Genomic DNA, 24,461 nt, shown 5'->3' on the forward strand with positions numbered 1-24,461 from the left:
CAACACCAGGTCAGCAGTCAAGCACTGCCATGAACTTTTTGTGTTATTAGACCTGCACAAACCAGACCTACTATTTCTCACTGAGACTTGGTTCGCTGACCACTCCCTCCCCTCTTTGTTAGCTACCCTTCCCGTCACATACTACGCTCTGCGCACCGACCGTCCTTCCGGAAAATCAGGAGGCGGCGTCGCACTGATTGCTCGTAGAGAGTTCTCTTTTCAGTCCTTAACCTTTTCCTCCATTGGCTCAGCTGATTTTTTAGTTGTGCGCTCAGCGTCTTTCGGAGTCCCACTTACCTGCCTGCTCATGTACCGTCCCCCCCAGCCCTCTCAACTCTTTCTCCCCGGGTTCCAAGATCTAGTGGCCACCCTTGCGGTCAACAACTCCTCCATATTGGTGTTAGGAAACTTTAACTTCTGGCCCTCCGACCCCGCAGAATGCCCTACTTCCAAAGAATTCTCAGAAACCCTTCGTTCCCTCAACTTCGACTCCCACGTTCACTCTCCCACTCATAATCAGGGTCACATCCTTGATCAGATTTGGTCCCTCAACTGCCCGATAGCCTCCCTGTCTATCTCCCCTTGCACCTGGTCTGATCACTTTCTGATATCCTTCTCCCTGCACCTTAACCCAGTCACCAAGCCTCTCCTTCCCAGAAACACCTGGGCGCGCTCTTGGAGCAAGGTGGATATGGCCGCTCTATCTGTTACACTCTCCGTATCTAGCCCGGACCTAGACGGACTGTCATCTTCCGCCCAAGCTGACTCTATAAATTCCTGGCTCCTATCGGCTTGCGACTCTGTCGCTCCCCTCAGGCGGGTGTCTTCCAGACGTCCGAATGACGCTAATCGCTGGTTTAATGAAGAACTCAAAACCCTAAAACTCTCAGTACGTCATGCTGAGTGGGCCTGGAGGCGTGACTACTCCCCAAACCTTAAAACCCAGTACTCCGTTCTCCTATCCCAGTATAAAAAAGCAATTCCTGGCCACTAAGACCGCCTTTTTCTCCTCAAAAATTTTAGCCGCTGAAAATCAGCCCAGGGAAATCTTTTCTATAGTACACGATCTGGCCTACTCTGACAGAACCACCCTCAAACCTTCTCCTTCCCAGGATCTTTGCGACTCCCTTAATACCTACTTTCTAGATAAAATCTCTAATATCAAAGCAAACATCCCTCCTCCCCCCCTACTTTTGTCGACCCCCAGTGTCCGTTAGGCGAGGCTCGCCTCGTATCCCTCCCCCCTTTGACAGAGGAGGCCTTTCTTACCCTCCTCTCGACGGTCAAATCAGGCTCACCCCTGGATCCCTGTCCCCCCCACATCCTCAGACATATCTATTCCACCTGTGTGCAGCCCCCTCTCAAACTTCTCAACAGCCTACTGTCTCAGGGCATTGTTATCCAACCCCTAAAAACAGCCACCATCTTGCCCATCCTAAAGAAACCTGGAGCCGACCCCTCCGCCCTTGTCAACTACCGCCCTATTTCATTATTGCCCTTCCTAGGGAAGGTACTAGAGCGCCATGTCACCCGTACGCTTAGCACCTTTGTGGAGGAGAGCGGGGTTTTAGCCCCCCGGCAGGCGGGGTTCCGCCCCGCATACTCCACGGAGTCAGTGGTGCTAACGGTCCTTGACAACCTCAGAGAGGGTATGGACACCAACCATCCACAGGCCCTGGTCCTCCTCGACCTCTCCGCCGCCTTCGACACGGTTGATCATTCCATCTTACTTTCTCGTGTCAGGGCGGCGGGGATCGGAGGTTCGGCCCTGGTCTGGCTGTCCTCCTTCCTGAGGGACCGCATCCAGACAGTACGCCTGGGCGACTTCTCGGCGGACTTCCGGAAAGTCCCATGCGGGGTCCCCCAGGGTTCCTCCCTTTCTCCCCTTTTATTTAATTTGTACATCGCCCCTCTTATTTTCGCCCTCCACCAAATGGAAGTCACCGTTCTTAACTATGCGGATGACCTGCAGCTTATTTTCACCTTGTCCCCATCCCCAGAGTCCATGGTGAATTTTCAGTCCACCATGATCTTCATCCGGGACTGGATGAATTACAACCACCTAAAGTTAAATCCAGATAAGACTGAGTTGATTCTGACAGGTGGTTGCTCCAGTCCCTGGACTTCTCTCTTCTTGCCCCCCTCACTAGGCCCCCCCCCATCCCCTTCCTCCTCCGTAAAAACGTTAGGGATCAAACTGAATAACCAACTCACCCTGCACTCCCAGGTCAGTTTGGTGGTGTCCTCTTCTTTCCTTTCACTTCGCACCATCCGCAAAGTTTCCCGTTTTTTTTCGTTCTCTGCCCTTAAACTCATTGTCCTAGCGATAGTGGTCTCTTGGACTATGGAAATGCTCTATATTGCGGTATGCCCGCCTATAGCATGCGACGTTTACAGCTGGTTCAAAACCAGGCGGCCCGCCTGGTCTACAACTTGGCCAAATTCCATCACGCTACGCCTCTCCTAAAGTCCCTACACTGGCTCCCTATTCGAGAACGAGTCCAGTTCAAGATGGGATGTATCACCTTTCAAGCCCAGGCTGGCACAGCTCCCGCCTTTATCTCTGTGGAAATCAAGGCATACGCCCCTGTCAGGGAACTTCGCTCATCTTCCCAACACCTGTTGGCAGTCCCACGCTTCAGACGTAAAAAGTGGGGGGGCACGAAATTCTCCACACTTGCCCCCGCCTTTTGGAATTCTCTGCCTGCCCACCTCAGATCTTCCACTCAATACTCCCACTTCCGAAAGGCTCTAAAAACCTTTCTTTTTTCACAAGCCTTCCCTTCATAATCCACCCCTCCTCATCTTCCCCGACTTCCCTACCCTCTAGGGCTCAGTACCTCATAGCGCCATGAAACCGCCAGGTGTACGCACGCTCAATAAATGTTTCAAACTCAAACTCAAACTCATAGTATTGGAGCAAAGGTGACCACAAAGAGTGATAGGGTAACTTACAGGAGAGATTTGATTAGTACGTTGAAGAGTTTCTACATAAGTCAATGATCCTGTGTCCAGCTTTTAGAACCAAAGACACCTGCTAACAGGAGCATAAAAGTGATAAAGAATCATCACCCGTATATCCATGCAGTTTTCATGGCAGGTAGGCCCGTAGCCATGCACACAAACACGAGAACACCAAGTGGCTGCTTTAGTGCTAGTAACATACGAATACACACATATATTACAAGTTTGAGATACCGTTAATGGCATGATATAAACAAACTGCATCTGGGATGACCTTGCATCTTTGATAAAAAAAAATTAAAAAACAGTATCTGATCTGACCTTGAATCTTCGACAAAGAGGTAAAAAGAAGTCTGCATCTGGGCTTACCTTGTGCCTTCAGCACAGATGTAAAAAACTACATCTGGGCTGACCTCTGCCCTTCCACAAAGATGTAAAAAGTTCCATCTGTGCTACCTTGAACCATCAACAAAGACTACTTACCTTAACCACATACAATCGTGCAAGAACCTTGACGGGCCTGTTTCTGGGGACTCCCTGCATGATCTTGAAGTCATTGTTCCCTTCAGCAGCAGGGTAGATATAAAATGAACCCTGAAAGACAGAGAGATGGAGATTAGATCCAAAATGAGTGTTCACAGTGAAAGTCTTTGGTTTTCTTCGAACCAGGACGAATTTACAAAATTGCAAGATCGGCTTAACAGGCTTTTGAGCCTGTTTTTGCACTTTCATCTAATGTTCGATAAGAGGAATGGTGACAGTTCTTTTGTGGCTCCTCCTGTAAAACACACGCATCTGTGAAATAGTATTGGGCAGGGGTTCCTAACCTATTGTCCTCTGTGGACCCCCACTTATTCATCACTGGAATCAGGGCCCCCCAACTAAATAATTATTGGGATTTGGAGACCTCCTACTGAGTTATCACTGGAAGCCTAAGCAATTTCGATGGCGTCAACCAGAAAACAATACACAAATGATGAAATATTGTATTTAATTACAATTTATTTTTTTTAAATAACAATTTGAATCTCAATGAGAAGGGTGAAGCTTTTCTAAATCCAATAAAGGCAAGCCATCAATCATAATATATTCCGTTTGACACACTTGCACTGTCCCACAAATCAATCTGAGGTTAACAACAACATTTTTAGCCTCCAATTTCAAATTCCTTCACATTTTAACATTTTCAATTTTACACTTTGCTTCTTTATTTGCAAGCACTTTTTTGTTTTCATTTTCTAAGCAGTCGCGGACTCCCTGAGTAGGCTTCATGGACCCCCAGACTCCGGGTTAATAACCCTGGCATAGAGCATAGCTACCTGCAAACTTCGCCTGTGAAAATTCTGAATATTATTGAAGCATGTGCACCAGCTTTTACATTTTTTAGGCCCTGCAGGTCACAAGTCTGAAGTTTGGTCAATTGAGTAACATTAAATCGAGCAATATTGGTTATTTACAGCACATAGTAAAGTAAAAAAAAAATGCGATATGAAACTCTCTATAACATAGATGCTATATCATTCAATTACTTTAAAGTTAGGCATTGGAGTAATTTTAATTAAGCCAGAGTAGTTCGAGTAATGTAAGTAATTACGTGTTTCTCTTTGACACAGAATTACTGATAATTTTGTGATCACGCCTGCTTGCTGCAGCAAGGTTAGCGGGCTAGTCACTTTAATTGGAAGTCCTAAATAGTGTGCGTGTGTGCGCAGATGTGGTGTTGACTCAAGGTACTGTGGTCCAGCTTCCCGCTTTTAAGCCAGCACCTTTCGTGTCAATTATTTTTAAAACTATCTTCAATTGTATTAAGTGGCACTAACTGTTTTATTTAATTTTCCTCTGCCTCCTCAGTTTGCCATGACTGATTAGTAGTGACTTGTTGTGGAGGGAGAATAGGTCACGTGAGCTGCACACTTCCTGGTTGTTGCAGCGAGATTAGTGGGCTAGTCATTTCAATTGGAACTCCTCTATGGTGATAATGTGTGTGCGGAAGCGCAATGGACGGGCGTGCTCGGACTGTGCTCAGCGACTGGACCCCTTGCCGGTTCTATCGTCTACTCAGGGGTCTCCATCAAATATTCAAGGTAAGAGCTGCTTGATCTAAATCCCCCCAATATGTAAATGTAAATGTAAATGTAGTATACTTGTAAAGCGCACAGCTGCCCCAGCAACGGGGCGTCCCGGCGCTGTATAACTCTGGGGAACCCGTCCTGGCTTTCCCTGTGGGATGGTCCCTTGCTGGGAGTCCCCAAGGTGGAGCCAGGCATCCCCGGAATTGGTGGAATAAGTAGGGCTCTGGACTGTTTCTGGATCAGTTAGATGACATTAATTGATTCTTTTGCCCGACTTGTAATCTTTCCTTGAGCCATGCTACAATCAAGGCAGTTAACCCTCATAAGCCCTTTAGCATGGAGCAAGCTAAAAGCTCACTGCAATACTCTTATTAATTTCAGATCTTTGATAAAAATAAAATTGAATTTGCTGATTTCCTAGGTGCCCATAATTTGGACATAGCATTAATTAAGGAAACTTGGGCTGAAGCCGCATCAGGTCCTGACCTCGATCCAGCGATTCCAGACGGGCTTTTCCTCTTTAGGCATGACCGTAGTGCGAAAAAAGGTGGCGGTCTAGCAGTTATTTACCCCAACCATCGTAAAGCCACCTTCTCTGCTCTTCCTCCCTCCTTTGAATGTGAAGCATTATCGTTCAAAATTGAACTAAATAAACATGACTTCTTCAGTGGACTACTTATTTATCATCTACTAGGGCTTAGAGCTACCTTCTCTCGGACCTTTAGTCAACTAATGGAAACTGTGGTGAATTATACAGATTTCTCAGTTCTTTGAGTCTTTAATCTCCATCTAGAAAATAGTCTGGACAAAGACTCTACATCTATTGGATATGATGGCAAATCTAGGCTTATCTCAGTTGGTTAAGGGCCCTACATATCAAGCGGGTCATTTACTTTTTTCAGATAACCCCTATCTTCATCCTGCTACATCTCTTTTGCTTATTTGGTCTGATCACTTAGCATTCATGTTTGAAGTGGTGACAGTGATTAAAGCCAACAATATTATTCCACTCCAATGAAATAGGGCAATTCGACCATGGCATAAGTTAGATTCTAATATACTTAGATCAGCATAGATCAGATAACCCCTTTTTCATCCTACTACTTCTCTTCGGCCTATTTGGTCTGAACACTTTGCGGTCATGTTTGAAGTGGTGATGGTGAATAAAGCCACTAATACTAGTCCAATCCAATTAAATAGGGCAATTAGGTCTTTGCATAAGTTAGACGCTAATGCTCAGACCAGCATTAACGAGTGCTCTGCCCTCTTCTTCAAATGATTTAGACATGGTCACCACCAATTACCATTGGTGGCTAAAAGGTAGTTTAAATTAATTAGTGTCAGGAAACGTGTGTAAAAGCCACAGAGCCACCACTTCTGAACCCTGGTTCTTAGAGAAATTTAGATTATAAAAACAACTTTGCCACAGGCAAGAAAGAATGTGGTGAACTGCCTATGACAGTACAGAAATGGAAATCTACAAAACTACCATCCAAGCTTATAAAGAATTGATGTTTCAAGAGAAAATCCTTTATTTTACTCACAAAATTGAGTCATCAAAATACTCTTCAGATGAATTGTTCGCTACTATAAAAAAACTAACCAAGCTCTCAGATAATAAAAACAACAGGACCAACCAAGTCTTCTGCAATTTGCTAGCTTCTTCCTTTCAAGCGAAGGTGAAAGATTATAATAACAACTTTTCTGCCAATAACAAGCTAACAGGCAAGGTGGTTGCTCCTTGCCTGTTAGCTGAAAATAACTTAGACAGGGGCCCAGACTTTACTGATCCATACTCAGGGTCTTCAAGTTCTAACACCCAACTTTGACCCTTGATTCCACACATTTGTCCTCTTTCCACCCTCTGACTGTGGATCATGTCCAGGACCTGCTCGGTATTGTCCATTCAGGTTTCCCCCGGACCCTTGTCCTCCAAAAATCATGCATATGATTACACACATGGCCGGCCTTAGCGCTGGTGGCGCCCAGTGCGACAATGTTAGGTGGCGCCCCCAATGACCACCTCCACCATGGATTCCCTCACTAGCACCCTTTAACAGTGACCAAGTCTCCAAAACCACTCTCTCTCAGATGCATTGAATTAGATATATAGCGCTTCTCAAACCAGTAAAATATGTCAGAGCACTTTGCATCACACACACTGTACACAGACAATCGATCATACTTGTGTAAATCAGTGTATAGGAAATGTTACATAAGCCAAAGGACTAAAAGTTTAGGAGTCAATGTCATCCTTACTGGTAGGCAGTATAGTTTAGGAATGCTTGGTGTGGAGAAGCACAAACTCAGATTCTAAAAAGAAACAGCATAGTTTTCTTTAATAATAAGAACTAATTTCTACCCAAAGTATCCCTTTTTGCAACATTAATCAATGTTCTATACTTTGCAGAGTGTATGCAGTTCTATGCTGAAAGTTAATTAATACCTCACTATTCTAAATTAAGACTTTAAGTTATAAATTACAAGTAACAAAAAGATGGCTCTTTTAAAAGCAGTAACCTGCTGATCTATTTACATTACATGCACTCTGTAATCTACTTGGTACAGTTATTTGCAGTAGGCATATTAACCCTCTGTGCTACCTTCACATAAGTCAAAAACCTCAACTACACAAAACTCTGATCTCTGTCCAGGAAGAACTTTAATCACATGAGTTATCTTTACATTTTTGTGAGGCTCCGTAATTGTAGGAGGAAAGGAACGCGGCAGCAGGTGCTTTAAAAGCATAATAAAGCTGCCAACACGGCACCCCCAGGATGCCAGCACCCGGTGCGAAGGCACCAGTCGCACCGCCCTAGAGCCTAGGGCTCTGATTACACAAACTGTATTGACTAATCTAACTGACATCTTTAATTCGATGTTCAGCACTGGCTACTTTCCTAATGCCTTGAAAAAAGCCACAATCTTGCCCCTTCTCAAGAATCCAAACATTGATGCTTAAGATCTTAACAACTTCATGCCAATTTCATGCCTACCTCTGCCGGCTAAGGTGGTAGAGAAGGCTATCAACCAAGAACGTACAACCTTAATAAACAACAACCACCTTCTGGACCAGACTCAGTTCAGCTTCAGAGGGGAACTCAGTACCGAACTGGCTTTGATTTTCCTGCCTCAGAATATATCAGACAGGCGCTTGACAATGGAGGTCATACTGCCTTGATCCTGTTAGAGCTCTCTGAGGAATTTGGCACAGCTAGCCATGACCTGCTTATTAATCGCCTCTACTCCATTTGTATTAGACGAGTGGGGCTTGCTCTTTTAAAATCTTTTCTCTCCGAACATGAGCATTTATCGCCTCGGACAAATTTACTTCACCCTGTTTTCTTTATCATGTGGTGTGCCGCAGGGCTCATCTTTAAGTCCAACCCTTTTCAACCTTTACGTTACCCGTCTGGTTTGTCTCATCAAATCGTTTGGCTTTCAGTGGTATACTGTGCCGTTGACACAGATATTGTCATTGGCATAACCAGAAATCCTGAGGATACTGCTATTAGGATCCATAACTGTATGCAACAGACTAGAAGGCGGATGAAAGAAAATTGTTTGAAATTGAACTCGAGTAAAACTGAGGGTCTACTGTTCGGAAGGATACCTCTTTTTGGTCCCCGAGCTGGTGGCCACAGGTACTAGGTAACCTACTCACTCCAGTAACAAAAGTTAAAAACCTGGGGATGTGTATCAACAGCAAACATTCATTTGAAAGTCAGATCAATGCTGTCACATCCTCCTCCTTCATCATTTTCAAACTTCTAAGGAAAGTCTCTCCTTTCATTCTGCAGGAGTTGCAGAAAACTGTGGTCTCTGCCCTCCTGCTGTCCAAACTTGATTACTGCAAGCTATACTTATGAATTTGCAGAAAAAACTCTTAAACAAGCTACCGATTGTACAGAACGCAGCAGCTCGCTTATTACTGAGGATCCCCAAGCATCAATCTGCCTCACAAGCCCTGTACAAACTTCATTGGCTCGCCATAAAGAAATACATTGATTATAAACCACTCTGTATTGCTTTTTAAGGCCCTGCTTGGGTCTGGCCCTGACTACTTGAAACAAAGCTTCCAGTGGTACACTCCCTCCTCTAGGTCCTTACGCTGATCTTCTACGTTTAGTGTAATTGTTCCCAAAGTCTGAAGATTGAATTGGGAAGGCAGAAGCTTCATTATCTGTATACCAAAATTTGTAATACCCCTGACCTCAAGAAAAAGACAGGACTGATGCCCTTCACGGAAGGTCTGAAAACATGACTTTTCAATCAATGGTCTTCAGGAAAAGTCTGCAAACATGGGTTTTCAATCAATAGTATACCCTTATTCATATTTTAAGTACAGCTTTTTAGGTTAGCTCCATATCAGCTAGCTCCTAGATGCCTCCGAGCAGCAGTGTGCTTTATAAATCTTGATTTCATTTAATTTCACTTATGAGTAATTTTTTGGGGAAAAAAATTATAGAAACAACTAATTTAGTAAGCATGAGTGGCTGCTCGCACGCCTCTGTGTGTTCTTTTGAATTTAGCACTATTTTTTAGTGCAAAATGCATCCTTGTTTCATTTTTTTATGCAAGGGTGAATTTTACACCATGAGAATAGCAGTAAATGCCGAGAATAATTTGGGGGGCGGGAAATCATCCCGCAAGAGCACATTTAGCAAGTGGCTGCTCACAATGCTATTCTATTTAGTTGTAGCTAGCGCTATAACTTAGTGTAAAATCCATCCTCGGGTCTATTTCGGATGTGGATTGGCATTTGTGTGTTAAGAAAATAGTGTTAAATGCTGAATTACTCTTCACGCATAATTATGCAGAATCGCGCATAATTTGGCAGTAATTCTGCGTGATTACGCTACAGCTAATCACCCGAGTTAAAGCCACCCCCATTTTAAATGTTTCTCATCCCTTTTTGAAAGACACTTTATACACAAAAATTAATCTTGAACTCTGGTCATAGTGGGGATATCTCGTGCCATTCGCTCAACACCCCTGGCTCACCCCTCCCCAGTAAAACACTTACAAATGATTGATGTCCTCTGCGTAGCTTTATTATTATACCAAAACACCATTTCAGTTGTGGGTAAAACTTCCCACATTGACCATTTATTAAATTCACACATAAATGCTGCGCCCATACATATGCGCCACAGTTTACCATATATATACAAATTGGCATCTCTCGAGGCGTGTTGTACCAGCAGGACACAACACCACCCCCTTTCAAGCCACCAGCTACTAGGGTAGAGCCAGAGAGTCCAGGACCACCAGCAGGACGGCCCCCTCTCCCGCCAGCCTAGAGCCGCCATAACTGCCTCCCCTGCTCCAGGGGCAACCATTTTTCCATCCAAAAGGGTCCCCCAGCCTTTTCTCTTATCAGGGACCCCGCCGCCACCCCGCCCCCTACAATTGAACTTAGGGATGGGTGGGTGGGCAACTATTTTCCCGGCCAGCCTTCTTGTAATCAGGCGAGAGACGAAAGAGGGCTACTCCCAGGGGTGCTGCTCTTCTTATTGCCTTGGAGGGAGGGTCCTCAGACGCCCACCAAGCGTCTCACATTACTGAGAGACCCTCCCCATGACGTATCTCTCACGAAACGAAACTCACCTACTGAGGCGGGCACGGAATGCCCACTAAAGGCCCCCCTCCCCTAGTCGCGGGGGTGGCCTCTCATAGTGGGGATATCTCGTGCCATTCGCTCAACACCCCTGGCTCACCCCTCCCCAGTAAAACACTTACAAATGATTGATGTCCTCTGCGTAGCTTTATTATTATACCAAAACACCATTTCAGTTGTGGGTAAAACTTCCCACATTGACCATTTATTAAATTCACACATAAATGCTGCGCCCATACATATGCGCCACAGTTTACCATATATATACAAATTGGCATCTCTCGAGGCGTGTTGTACCAGCAGGACACAACACCACCCCCTTTCAAGCCACCAGCTACTAGGGTAGAGCCAGAGAGTCCAGGACCACCAGCAGGACGGCCCCCTCTCCCGCCAGCCTAGAGCCGCCATAACTGCCTCCCCTGCTCCAGGGGCAACCATTTTTCCATCCAAAAGGGTCCCCCAGCCTTTTCTCTTATCAGGGACCCCGCCACAGGGCAAGGAGCCCCACTGGCACCCTTGCCCTCCCCCCACGCTAACGCCCTGCCACTCTTCCAGGATGCAAAGCAATGGCCCCCAGAATGATTTGCACAAACACTTCCAACCTTACCCTAGACAGGTGCAGCCCCCCTGTCCAATGCTCATCTGAAGTCAATGTCTGCAGCACGCTATGTCTAAGTCTAACCTGCCAAAGCCACCCATATGACATTCCACTTTTATCAGCCAGCCCCCAGGCTCCCTATACCCTCAGCTGGCGCCACCAAACATACCGCCTTAACAACCTGGCACCCCAGAGTCCTCAGAAACGACTCTGCTATGCTACATATTTTGTGTCCACCAGGAGACCCTCTCGTGCAGGACTTTAACTGGCCTGTACTCCTGCCTTCTGCCCTCTGAATGCTAATTGTATTGCACCCCATTGGCCCTCACTAAAAACTGTTAACATGTAAAATGACATATCACTAGCCCCTGACCCAAGCAACCCTACTGATGATTGATTTGGTAGCTATTCACCTCGCTCGGGGTTTATGTCACAAATAAATCCCCACCCATTATGGGATGCACTTTAGCATGCCAAGGCCCACTCTTTGATAATAGTGTTGCACCCTACCAGTCCTCTCCAAGGACTGCCGCTGCATAAAAGGAAATGAGAAAGTCTGCATATAAATATTTGGCCATTCAAGGTTTCCTTCCCCACGTCCACTCTATTAATTGTGTTGTACACCGCACATCCTCAATCTGATATGCTGATTCCATCCCCCACAGTACCTGTGGAGTACACCACATTTCAATTGCAACCAGTTATTGGGATGAGGTTTAAAATGCTTTCTCCTCCCCAGGCCCACTCTTTGTGAATTGCATTGTACCCCATAAGTCCCTTACGAGAGACTGCCGTAGTTGAAGGAAAAAGAGAAGCTCTGCATAAAAGTACTTGGCAATTAGGCCAAACCCAATGAGTCACCACCTTGTATTAGGATGCGATGGGAGCTCCTTACCAGGAGAAGAAGTGCTGCATAGCAGTGTTAAGCATTTAAGCAAGACCCAATGTTAAGCATTTAAGCAAGACCCAATGCATCTCCACATTTATTGGGATGAGCTTTACAATAGGGTACCTTCCAAAGGCCCACTCCATGCACCTTGTGTTGCACACCCTCAGTCCTCGGTAAGGACTTACTGGCACCGTTCCTCACATTGCCTGAGAATCTGTCGCAATTAATCCCAGGGAATGTGTCACCAAAATATTTCCATCAGTTGTGATGAGTTTTCACACTGAGATGATCTAGTCATTGGCTAACTCCCTTAATGACGCACAACAACCGGCAAAAATGCCCCTGTAGCACCAACTGCTGGCTACCTCCGCACCCTAGGTGACTAATTACCATGTAGTGAAAAACTGCATTCCGTGTCCCCTTACACCTATTGCCCCAACAAACCTGCAGATGTGGCATCTCTATGCATCCCCAAACCATAGTCAGCCACACAATGCTTTCAGAATTGTATCTCGTCTTCCAATAACTGCAACCAAATCACCCCTTGTGAACCAATCTTGCAATGTAACCTGAAAAAAAACGGCAGGATAGAAACCTAACCTTTCGAGTAAAATCAGATTTTTGCCACAACCACAGTGACGCAGATTCTCAGACTCTTCATTGATGAATTGTCTGCCATTATATCGACTTCAACACACCGGCAACCGTTAACTCTTACCACAGATGGCCCCCTGTAAACCAGGAGCTCCTTGCAGTAGATCTGGCATGAATGAGCAGATTAGGTTGATTGTTCTGACTTGTCATGGACATTCCATAATGTATGCCTTTACTCTGGTTATGGAAGCAACTGTTATGTCAGCATTACACATCCTTCCTGCAGATAGCCCTTCCAAGATCACGCCACAATCACTAACCAGCAAACCTAAATAATCAGTAACAAATGCATTTTCACATGTTTCTCCCAGCCCTACTGCTGTTTTTAAACGACTGATATAGCTGGCAATACCCCAGAGCAATGCCACCCCCAGTCCCAGCACTACCGCAGTTTTTTTTTTTTTTTTTTTTTTTTAAACGACTTATATAGCTTGGAATACCCCAGGGCCATGCCACCCACAGATGGAAGGAAGTGACGCATGCATTTCACCGGAGAGAAGAATTGTGAAAGGCCTCCTACTGCCGCCTGTGTACAATACACCACGTTCTCAAACTTTTAACAAGGAGAGACCTGAATGCAGTCAGGCCCTTTGTGGAAGCAATTGCTATTTGCCCTTTTCAGTGTGCCCTCGGCCTCGTCCTGTGCATCAGCCCCGCTGAGACGGCTTCCCGAGCCTCCACACAGACGCCCGTTGTTGGGTTTCACCCTTTCGCCGTCCCCCTACATGTCCATTCTGTCTATTGATGGACAACGGAAAGCTGGAAATGACTAGCAAACATGACTGCGCCTATCTTGGCCCTGTGCCAAGAGGACCCGGCAGAGCAGCGGCTACTAGCTGCTCCATCCTTGCAAATGCCCGACCAGCGCGGAGGCTCCTTTCCGCGCAACCACCGTCATCAATCACAGAGGCGCCACCACCCGTGCGCGCTCCCCAACCCCGTACCTTGAAGCTTAAAGACTCCCTCATGATGTCTCAATATCCCCACATCTTTAAAGAAAACCAGTACTCCGAGTGACTCTAGGGGACATATATTTGGAAAGCGCCAGATGCCTTGTCGTGTTTTGCATTACATGAATACTACAATTAGTTTACTGGCGTTAGCTATTGGAAATTGCGACCCCTTCATGTTGAAATGCACCTGTAACAACCAACCTGCCCTACCCCCTCGGTTGTTGGCATCTTCTTTAAATGTACATTCATTTATAAACCAGTGTCCCAGGGAAACTACATCAATTTATTTCCATCTAATAAAAGCAGGTTCCCAGGCTGGCAACGAAACCCTGCCCACTCTGCCTGCTCTTCCTTTAAAATTCACCTCTCCGCTTTCCTAGAAAAAAGGGGGTCCATTAGCATGCACCCCCGACCCGAAGACTGAGCAATGCGCACCCAAGCACGGTCCCATACCGCAATCACCCGCAGTTTGCACTACCCCTTAGCCACTGACCTATTACTTAAAAATAGACTTATCATTTTAAAACCTTTTGAAAAGGAAAATAGCATCCATTTGTGTGCAGCACGTAAAAGAGCATTTGACGGTTTTTAATTACAACCCCATGATTGGCTGTCTTCTGTTAGGATTGCACCTGTGTTCTCTAGCCCTCATTTTATGGGCCTAAAGGGTTTAAATTAACAATTAGCATAAATCAACAGCAGTCAAAAAACCTGCTTTGTTATTCTTTTATCGATGGAACCGGGAGATAGTAAGGCCTGACCCCCAAAGCACTTAAACATGGTCACCGATGATGCACGCCTGTCTGGTCTCAATTGTGTTTTCTACTTTATTCCAACCACAGTTCCTGAACATTAAAACAAAAGACCATTTCCGATTGCTGAATGTCACCCTTCACTGAGCACTGATATAGATCTATACCTGCACGGGGGGCCTTTCTCTCACCTGCTCTGAGCCAAAAACATTCTGAACAATCCGTCCTGTTCCCACCAATTAGAGCTGATCCCCAAAATTTGCACGAACTAGGCGCTGCATTAATGGCCATTCCTTATCAATACGGATAACAAAGAAGTTCCTGCCTGCTTGTCCAGGCTACGGTAGATATCTAGGTTTTCTGTCCTCAAGAGGCGACTGTCCCGATTAAAAACGACTGAAAAACAACCCGTACCCAAGTTGTGTATGAAAACGGCCGCGTGGCCATGAAAGAGTTTAATGATCAGCTTAGCTTACAAGTCACATCGCCCACCAATGAGTAGAGTGTATACTTGGCACATAGATCGTCTTGCACTTTTAGCCCAAAAGTCCCATGACATTTTATTCCCGTGTCTAACGCTTTTCAGTCAGCAGAAAAAACCCTCCGCTGAAACCCGGGATCGAACCAAGGAACCCACGGGGGAAGCAGCGCCCCCGTGCAGGTGCAAACAATCATTAGCAACCCGCCCGAAAATACCACCTCCTCGCAGCCTGCCCGGGCAGGCCCACTTGTTCCCCCGTCCTGCTATAGGGTCCTCAGAGCCCAATCAATACCTCCTTACTTTGCGGCCTCCCACAATGCCGCCAATGAACGGAATTCCTCTGTTGCTGCTGGGGCCTCCTTGCCCCCTGTGTCCGCTTGAGCGGCACTCCGCCTACTAAGAAAGAAAATAAAATCATTAATTGGTTAATTGGTCGATACATATATGCCCCTTACAACCGGTCGTGCACTAGCGCGCCTCCTTCTATCTGCGCCAGCCATGCCCTTTTACCCCCGGGCACCATGCCCGTCAATGACGTAAGCTGCGGCCCCTTTGCACCGTACCGCTTGCGCGCCTCTAGTCGAATCAAAGCCATCTACCCTAATTTTACCGTTTGAAATTCTGTAGGCTTTCAAAAATGGGGAAATGCCACCTTGTAATATATTTTAAACTGTCCGAGAATACAGGCCATGCTGGTGAACCATTGATCGGGTGACACCCCTGGTGGAGAAGTGGTGTCAATCGTGGATGAAGTGGTGTTAATCGCACCATCACTGCAGCACGCCATATAATATACTCTGCTGCAGAGATTGCAAATGTCGATGACACTTGCCTGCCGGCCCAAAACTTTTCCCATTTCTATTAAGCAAAAGTTGGCATATTATTCCCCAAAATCTCCCCATGTCTTATTGTTTACTGGACCCTCTTGTCCCCGCCCGCACACACAATCATATATATTGCCGCCAGTATTCCCTGTCTTTGTAATCACTGGACTCCCTTGACCCCGCCCCTACACACGATCATGCATTGCAGCCAGTTTTCCTCATCATGATTGACGCCGTATCACCCCTCAGGCTGTTCCCCTCCATGCCTCCGAGACGCGTATTTTAAAAACGCATAGCAATCGCGGGGAAATTCGCCTATTAATCAAAATGACATTGCGCTCTGCGCTTCCCACCCCATTTCTACAAAGTAAGAAACCACAAAGAGTTAACAAGATTAGCGCTGAGGTCCCATAAAATTTAAACGGGGATGTGTATTGTTTCCGTACTTGATCGGCAGAACAAAACACAAAGGTGGAACACACACAGCTGTACCATACCCGGGCTTCTCGCGAACGCGCTTCTTAATTGTGCGAGACCATGATTTCCTAAACATTGCACACCCTGCATAACGCTGTGCTTTTATTTTTATTTTTTATTTATTTTTAAAAAGTCATCCCTAAGTATTCGAACTCCGCTCTCCTCTGGCCCGTAGCCCGACGCGCACCCCATCCCGCCACGCGGCTCGGAAGGGAACGCCCCCTCCCTCCACCTACCTAATACGCTGCACTCGCTCTGTCCGCGATATCGCTGCTCGTTTCCCTCACCCGATGACTTACCACAAACCCTTATCGCCCGCTTACTTGGGCTAATCACCCACGCTACACGGGGCGCTTTTACCAGCATATATTTCATCCTTGCTGAAAACAGGAAAAATACCCCCACAATTAAAATGCTTCTCCGGGGCCCGAACCCGAGGCTCCCGCCACCATCACATATGCCCTTAGACGCTACGCTAAGGCCTCTCACCTGTCTACAAAGTAAAGCCGACCGGCCTGACTCCACCGCTCGCCAACTATTTTCCCGGCCAGCCTTCTTGTAATCAGGCGAGAGACGAAAGAGGGCTACTCCCAGGGGTGCTGCTCTTCTTATTGCCTTGGAGGGAGGGTCCTCAGACGCCCACCAAGCGTCTCACATTACTGAGAGACCCTCCCCATGACGTATCTCTCACGAAACGAAACTCACCTACTGAGGCGGGCACGGAATGCCCACTAAAGGCCCCCCTCCCCTAGTCGCGGGGGTGGCCTCTCAGAACTTTTAAAAGTTGGTCTTGTTACGATTTTATGAAAAGAAAATTACCAGTGTAAATGGTAACAGGATGATTATGAGAAAGGAAATATAAATATGTGTTCAATGCCTGTACAGATTTGTATTTGTTTTTGTACAAATTAAATGTACCACATTCTTGCAGTTAAATAGCACAGATAATAAAAGGTTTTGATGCAGCCCAGCTCAGTGGTCCTAAGTTTGCGTATCTTAAAATAATGCAAAGAAGCCTATGAGATTTTAATCTGTGCTCCTCATGTTGCCTAAAGATTTCTTCAACTGAAATATTAAAATAGTGGCATTATAAACAACTATGGGCCATATGTACACATTTTAGGAATATTGGATGCGTTTCAAAAAATAAAATTAAATGTTTAATTTTCATTTTTCAGGACTAGGCAGTGGCCCCTTATACCACTTCCTGCTCTTAAAAATATTAGTTTCCACATTCACAAAGGGGACGGGGTCCATGCGGACCCCTTCCCGTTTGCAAACGGTTACTACCACCCTTGAGGTGTTGTGAAAAAAATGAATGGTTTGAGACTAATTCGGTCGCGAAACATTCATAAATAGCACTTTATTTTGTTAGTCCTAAACACGCCCTTCCAAATACTGAATCGTAAACACAAATTGCTATTCTGTAGCAAGCAATTTGTGTTTGCGTATATGAAAAAGCATTTATTTGCTGTCAGAATTAGCCCGATTCTGCGAATGATTTGGTACATATGACACTAAACCAGCTATTCAGGTGTATCCGCTGAAAAAAATCACTGTAAATGTAAAGGCACTCGGTGCAGAGATCTGTGTGTATCCAGTAGGTCTCATCTTCCTATACTAGTAAATAGCTCAGGACGTTGACGTGTCTGCTACAGTACACTTTCTTAAATCAGTGGTGAATACTAGATGACTGTTCAGTGGGTTTGTGCCATTTTTACAAGGAAGAACCAGCTTAAATTCTGTGGTAAATAAATAAATAATACCCTATTTTTGACTAGACTTATAGCATAACAGATAGCTCAATAAATAAGAGTCAAGATTCGAGGTAGTAGGAGTTTCTGCAGGTTTATTACAGCATAAGGACAGGATCAGGACAACCTGCATAGGGTGACCCAGCAGAACAAAAGGATCCCAGCAGCTGCTGGGGCTGGGTCTGGGATGAGCGCGCTCACATTTAATAACAAAACATTGACTTATATACATAGCGCAAACACATAGCAGTACATTGCAGTAGGCGTAGCAGTGGGTGGAGTAGAAGGCGTGACGCGTAGCAGTCGCGAGAGATAACAGGAATAAGAGGTGTAACTGGGAGTTTACTTAGACATGTGATGCAGAACGTAACAGAATATGTCATGAATGGGCGGAAACATTGGAGGGGGCTACCTAGGGAGCCGGGACCTCTAATCTAATGGTGCGCGAAAACTAACAATGACGTGCTACTAGGAGAAGCTGGGGGCTACGAACTCTGTGCTAGGAGCAGAGACTAGAGTCTGGAGGGTCGGAGCGACATGTACCTAAACCCTATCTGGTATCTAATGTTTAGGGAACATGTTGATATAAACTAGAAGTCATGAGGGGAGAGGCTAACTTGATTCTAAGACTGGACCATGCATTATTCTACATGTAGTGCGTGAAGAATATTAAATGACTATTAAATACAGTACTTCTCTAACATGGAGACGAGAAGGCTAGACAATGACGGAAACTATTGATGCAGTTCAGTAGCTTAGGAATGCAGAGGAGGAGGGCTGAACTGATAGCAGGAACTATAACATACTTTTGGCAGACTCAGAGGCAGAGCCGGGGTGCACCGGGCACTGCGAGGCAGGAAGTAAGTGAAGGGTCGAGGATACAGGTGGGGGCTGTATCGCTCCTCAGCGAGGCTTTCAGGAGACAGGAGCTGAATCTGTGGTCCGGGCCCTTTTGAGGCCTGGAAACGGAGACTTTATAATTGAATAACGTGCACACTGAGAAACGTGGCAACATTACTTACATAGGCCTGATATTCGTAGTATTCACGAGGACTGGAAACTATCATACTAGAGGTGGACACAACTGTAATTGCGTCTTTAATCAGAAATGGGGAATAACATATGCATATTGATCATGCACACATAACATATGATGGATGAGGCGTAGGGACACAGAACATGGCAAAATTTACTTTTCCACATTCCCTCCTTGTCACTACGTTTCCATCAGGAAACATCAATATTCATGATACCGTCTATCATTTCATACAGTACCATTTGCTCGTCTCGAATTGTCTTGGAACGGGATTTAGAACGGGGCTTGGAACTGGGAATACAAGAGGTAGCACACATGCTGCAAATCGCAGGGCCACATTGTATACAGAGGCAGCAGCTAAATATGATCGCTACTGCAATACCTAGAAAGGACAGGACTTTCCAACCCCATGCGGAAATTATATTCCAGAACCAACCGGACCATGTCCAGGTGCCTGGATCTTGGTGTAACAGATGGGCAATTTTATGGAGTCTGGTTATAGCTGAATAAACAGACGGCGCGTTATTTGGAATGAAAATACAACAACTGGATCCGAGAACTCTACAGGCCCCGCCTCTATCGGCCAGTATGACGTCAAGGACGAGACGATTCTGTAAAACGACAATTCTCATAAAGGATTGTTCTTCAGTTAAGTTACCTAGAGCGGAGGCTGTCTCATCTACTACTGCTTCAAGGGTTCTTGTTAACCTACGGATTAGCTTACTATTTACAACTGTACCTAAATAAGGGAAAACACCTTTATCTATATCAATGAATTGCTCTGCGGCGGTTTCAGTATAATCGACAATCGGGAGATTTCTCTTGTGTCTAGTGTGTACTAAGAAAGAATTCCTATGATAGTCAGGTGGGGCTAGAAAAACAGGTGGCAGTAGGAAAGCAATGTAACAGGTTCCCTCCCAATCGAGGGGCAGACGGACATATGCAGTTTGACCACAAATAAAATAAGAATGACGTGAAGCTTTGAAAATAGATTTCCCACTGTCACTATACTGGATAACAGTAGTACATTCACTATGACCTATATGTACAGAACCATAACTACGGACACATAATTCGCCTTTGACTGGTAGTACTGAAATAGCGGGTGAGTCTGGAGTAGTATCAGACTGAACATTCAGAACCATGAAATTCGACGAATAATTTCCTAAATTATATACTTCATTTTCTAAATCTAAACCTGTTCTGTGGGGGAAACCTTGCTTTTCTGGGAAACATGTACTGTTAAGAAAAGACATATCTGTTGAGGATGACGTTAACGTGGACCATGCTCCACACGAACCATTGTGTGAGAATGGATAAGGAAAAAGTGGCAGAACTCCCTTCGGTGTCTGGAAAGGGGGGAGTCGACCACACACCCAACAATTAGTGGCATTGCTGGTCTGGTGTGAATAATGTAACATACGGATAAATGTGTTATTACGCATAGCGAGGCGGTATGAATATTCGTGAGGAGGCAGATCACTAAACGTGTGCTCTACTGTAGCATGAGCAGACATATTTACATGAGGAACTGAAAAACACAGGAAAAGTGCGTAGCTGGTGCAGGAAATCATTATGCTGAGAAATAATATGAAACTCAGAAAAACGATACATTTGATTGAGCTTTGACTGACTCTCTCACTATGGGGGTCTATTTTATACATGTCAGAAACAGTCTAACCGTTTCACCTAGGGGAGGACTTATACAATCAAACTGGCTGACTTATTAGACCTGAGCTTTAACTTATACTCCTGTTGCGGAGTTTTCTCTAACAAGGGAGGGGTTGTAATAATGTCTTGTGCGGGACAGTCCTTTAAAACAATGTTCTGGCAATCCTTCGAATCCTGGGAAATGTTCTTGGAAATGTTTTTGAAGACTGGTTTCGGTCCTTTGAAAAGTTTTACATGAGAAAGGTGGACCCACCCCTTCCTGCCTTCCAACTTGACGGCAGTTCGGGTGGTCAAGAGGACCTGACGTGGCTCCTTCCAACGTGGTTCCAGCGGACTTGATCTGTCGAAATTTCTGATCATCACAAGGGAGCCTGGAACGATCTCGTGCGGTGCCACCTCGGTATTGTCTGGAAATGCGGCGGCAACCTGTGAACGACATGAGTTGAGGGCAGACATCAAGGAAGCTAGGTAATCTGTCAGCATATTACATGAAACATCGGTAATACTTCGGGGTCTAGGAGTACCCCACATGTTAGGGGGGCGGCCGAAAACGACCTCATACGGGGACAGACCTGATCTGGAATGTGCGACCATACGCATGTAAAACAGAGCGACTGGCAAAGCTACTAACCAGTCCACACCCTTGTCTTTACAGATTTTAGCAATTCGAATTTTCAGAGTCTGATTATGCCTTTCGACTAGTCCAGCTGCTTCTGGATGGCGTACACAATGGAACTTCCACTGGTACCCTAACAACAGGGAAACATGTTTCATGAGTTCGGATGAGAATGGCTGGCCGTTATCAGAATATACGACTCTAGGGAGTCCATATCTAGGGAAGAATTCACGAACCAACTGCTTGGCAGTGGTCGCGGCTGTGTAATCTGGGACTGGATATGCTTCTGTCCATCTGGACAAAGCGCATACAACTACAAGGACATACTTGAAACCTCGACATCGCTCCATCTGAATATAATCCATCTGGAGGACCTCAAAAGGGTGGTCAGGGGGCTGGAAACCACCTTGTTCCACCGGGACACTTTTACCTGGATTAAACTGACAACATATCATACAGGTACGGACTTTCTGCTTGGCTGCAGCTCGTAAATGCTTGTTGAACCAAATGTTCTGGATACTGTCTAACATAGCTTTTTCTCCTAAATGTGCTGGACTATGTGCGGTATTGATAATGACTTGAACCATAGAATCGGGGAGAAACCATGTGGCTCTACCCTTCGTTAACCATCCTTGATCTGTCTGGACCCCTCCTTGTACAGGCCATTTCTTGATTTCATCGGGAGTAGCATGTGACTGGATATCTATGACATCTTGAGTAGGGTCCTTAACTGTCATGCATGTAGTCAGATCTGGAGTATGTGTCTGATTAACTGGAATGTCTGGAGTCTGTGCTGTAAGCTTGGCTGTGCGGTCTGCTAAATCATTACCTTGGGAAATAATGTCTGTAACTTTCGTATGTGCTTTGCACTTCATGATAGCAATAGATGTCGGTAAATGTATGGCATCTAACAGGGCTTGAATAAGGAGACCATGCTGAATCTTGGTTCCATGAGAAGTCATAAAACCTCTCTCCTGCCAGAGCACTCCGAAGTCGTGTACAACTCCAAATGCGTAACGTGAATCTGTGTAAACATTAACCTTCAGGTTCTTGGCATGTATACAGGCTTGTGTCAGAGCGACTAGCTCTGCTGCTTGAGCGGACAGGGTGTCAATACGGTGTGTCTTGATAACTTCAGTGTCAGTAGTCACTGCATACGCGGCGACTAGTTCTCCTGTACTAGTTCTCATACATGAACCATCCACATAAAGTGTCAGGTCAGGATCTGGTAACGGAATATCTGTCAGGTCTTGTCTTGGCTTTGTCGTAATGTTAACTACTTCCACACAATCATGTGTGTCTGGATTTGAACTAACTGATGGTAACAGTGTAGCAGGATTCAGGACGTTGCAGCGTCTAATTTCTATGTGTGGCTGGAACAGTGTCAATTCATAACCTGTTAAACGTGCAATTGTCAAGTGCTGAGTTTGGGTTCGGTTTAAAAGAACTTCTACTGAATGTGGGACCTGTACTGTCAAGGAATGTCCTAAAACTATAGAATCACTTTGTCTGATAGCTAGTGCTGTGGCTGCAACTGACTTGAGGCACGCAGGCAACGCCTGGGCGACTGGATCTAATGTGCTCGAAAAATAAGCACAGGGCTTGTATTGACCTGCTTGATCTTGTGTGAGAACAGATAATGCTGTACCTTTGCGTTCTGTAACGAAAAGTGTAAAAGGCTTACTGTAGTTCGGTGTAGCTAGAACTGGAGCTTGACATAGGGCTTTCTTTAACTCGTTGAAACTAAGTGTATGGTCAGATGTCCAAGGGAGGACAGTCGATACGGCTGCCTCCTGTGTCGTTAACTGTATCAGTGGCTTGGCTAGGAATGCATACTGGGGAATCCATTGTCTACAATAAGAAGTAAGGCCGATAAAGGCACGTACCTCCTTCTGGGTTCTGGGCCGGGGAAGACTCGCTATTAACTGGATACGGTCGGGTGTCAACTGCCTACCCCTCTTGGACAGCAAGTGTCCTAAGTATACCACTTGCTGGACACAGAATTGAAGCTTCGAAGGTGACACCTTGTGCCCCATCTCGGCAAGAAAATACAGAACTGTAAGTGATGCATGCTCGCAGTCACGTTCAGAACGGGCTGTGATCAGTAGATCATCGACATACTGGAGCAGGGCAGTGTCAGTTGGCATGTGAATGTTGTCTAGTTGTCTCTTGAGTGCTTGACTGTAAATACTAGGGCTTTCTGTGAAACCTTGAGGAGCGCGTGTAAACATATAGCTCCTTCCATTTAAACAAAATCCGAAAAGAAACTGGCTGTCTGGATGAATTGGAACACTAAAAAATGCATTTTTGAGGTCAATAACAGTGAAAAACATGGCTTCGGAATCAATAGCAGTTAACAGGGAAGAAATGTCTGGGACAACTGGGTACTGAGGAATAATACATTTATTAAGCTCTCGTAAATCAATCACTAATCGATATACTGGGGGTGCATTCGGATCAGTACGTTTCATGACTGGAATGATCGGAGAATTGCATACATTGGAGTCAGTTTCTACAACTACTCCTTGAGCCATGAGCTCGTCAATAATTTTGGATAAGGCTGCTACAGCCTCAGGTGGCAATCTGTACTGCCTGATTCGTGGTAACACTACACCTGGTTTGAGAGTCACACGATGGGGTGTGATTTGCATGTAACCTACATCAGTTGGACCTTGCGCCCATAAATGCTGTGGAACATTAGACAATCTTGAATCAAAATCTCGTAATACATAGTGACCCTTAAAGTCACGTAGGAACAGACGTATTCCCTCTGGGGAACAGCAAATAACTGCACCTAATTCTTTCAGTGTCTTAATACCTAATAGATTTTCTGGACATGACTTAGTAAGTAACAGATCAGTAGTACGGGACAATGGACCTACTTCTAGAGTAACTGGCTTTGATATCTCATTAACTATGGGTTTTCCTGAAAATCCAAGGGAAACATTTCTTGAGCCTGAGAGCGGAGCCCCTGGAACTTCGGCGTGACTAATTGTGGTCCTACTTGCCCCTGTATCGATCAAAAACTTTCTGTCTTTCCCTAATACTTGACTATGAACATAGGGACCTTCTTGGTCTACAGGTATCTCGATGAGAGGCA

General features: G+C 45.4%; 1 protein-coding gene across 1 annotated transcript in view; it reads right to left on the reverse strand.

Moving 5' to 3' along the window:
* Window positions 1–24,461, reverse strand: part of LOC144768501 (fer-1-like protein 4) — a 936,890-nt gene that overhangs the window by 157,340 nt on the left and 755,089 nt on the right. The window contains exon 35 of the mRNA XM_078652210.1: window positions 3,448–3,558. Coding sequence (XP_078508336.1) covers window positions 3,448–3,558 — 111 coding nt within the window. The remainder of the gene's footprint in view (window positions 1–3,447; window positions 3,559–24,461) is intronic.

This window comes from Lissotriton helveticus, chromosome 7, assembly GCF_964261635.1.
Source record: "Lissotriton helveticus chromosome 7, aLisHel1.1, whole genome shotgun sequence".
Taxonomy (NCBI): domain Eukaryota; kingdom Metazoa; phylum Chordata; class Amphibia; order Caudata; family Salamandridae; genus Lissotriton; species Lissotriton helveticus.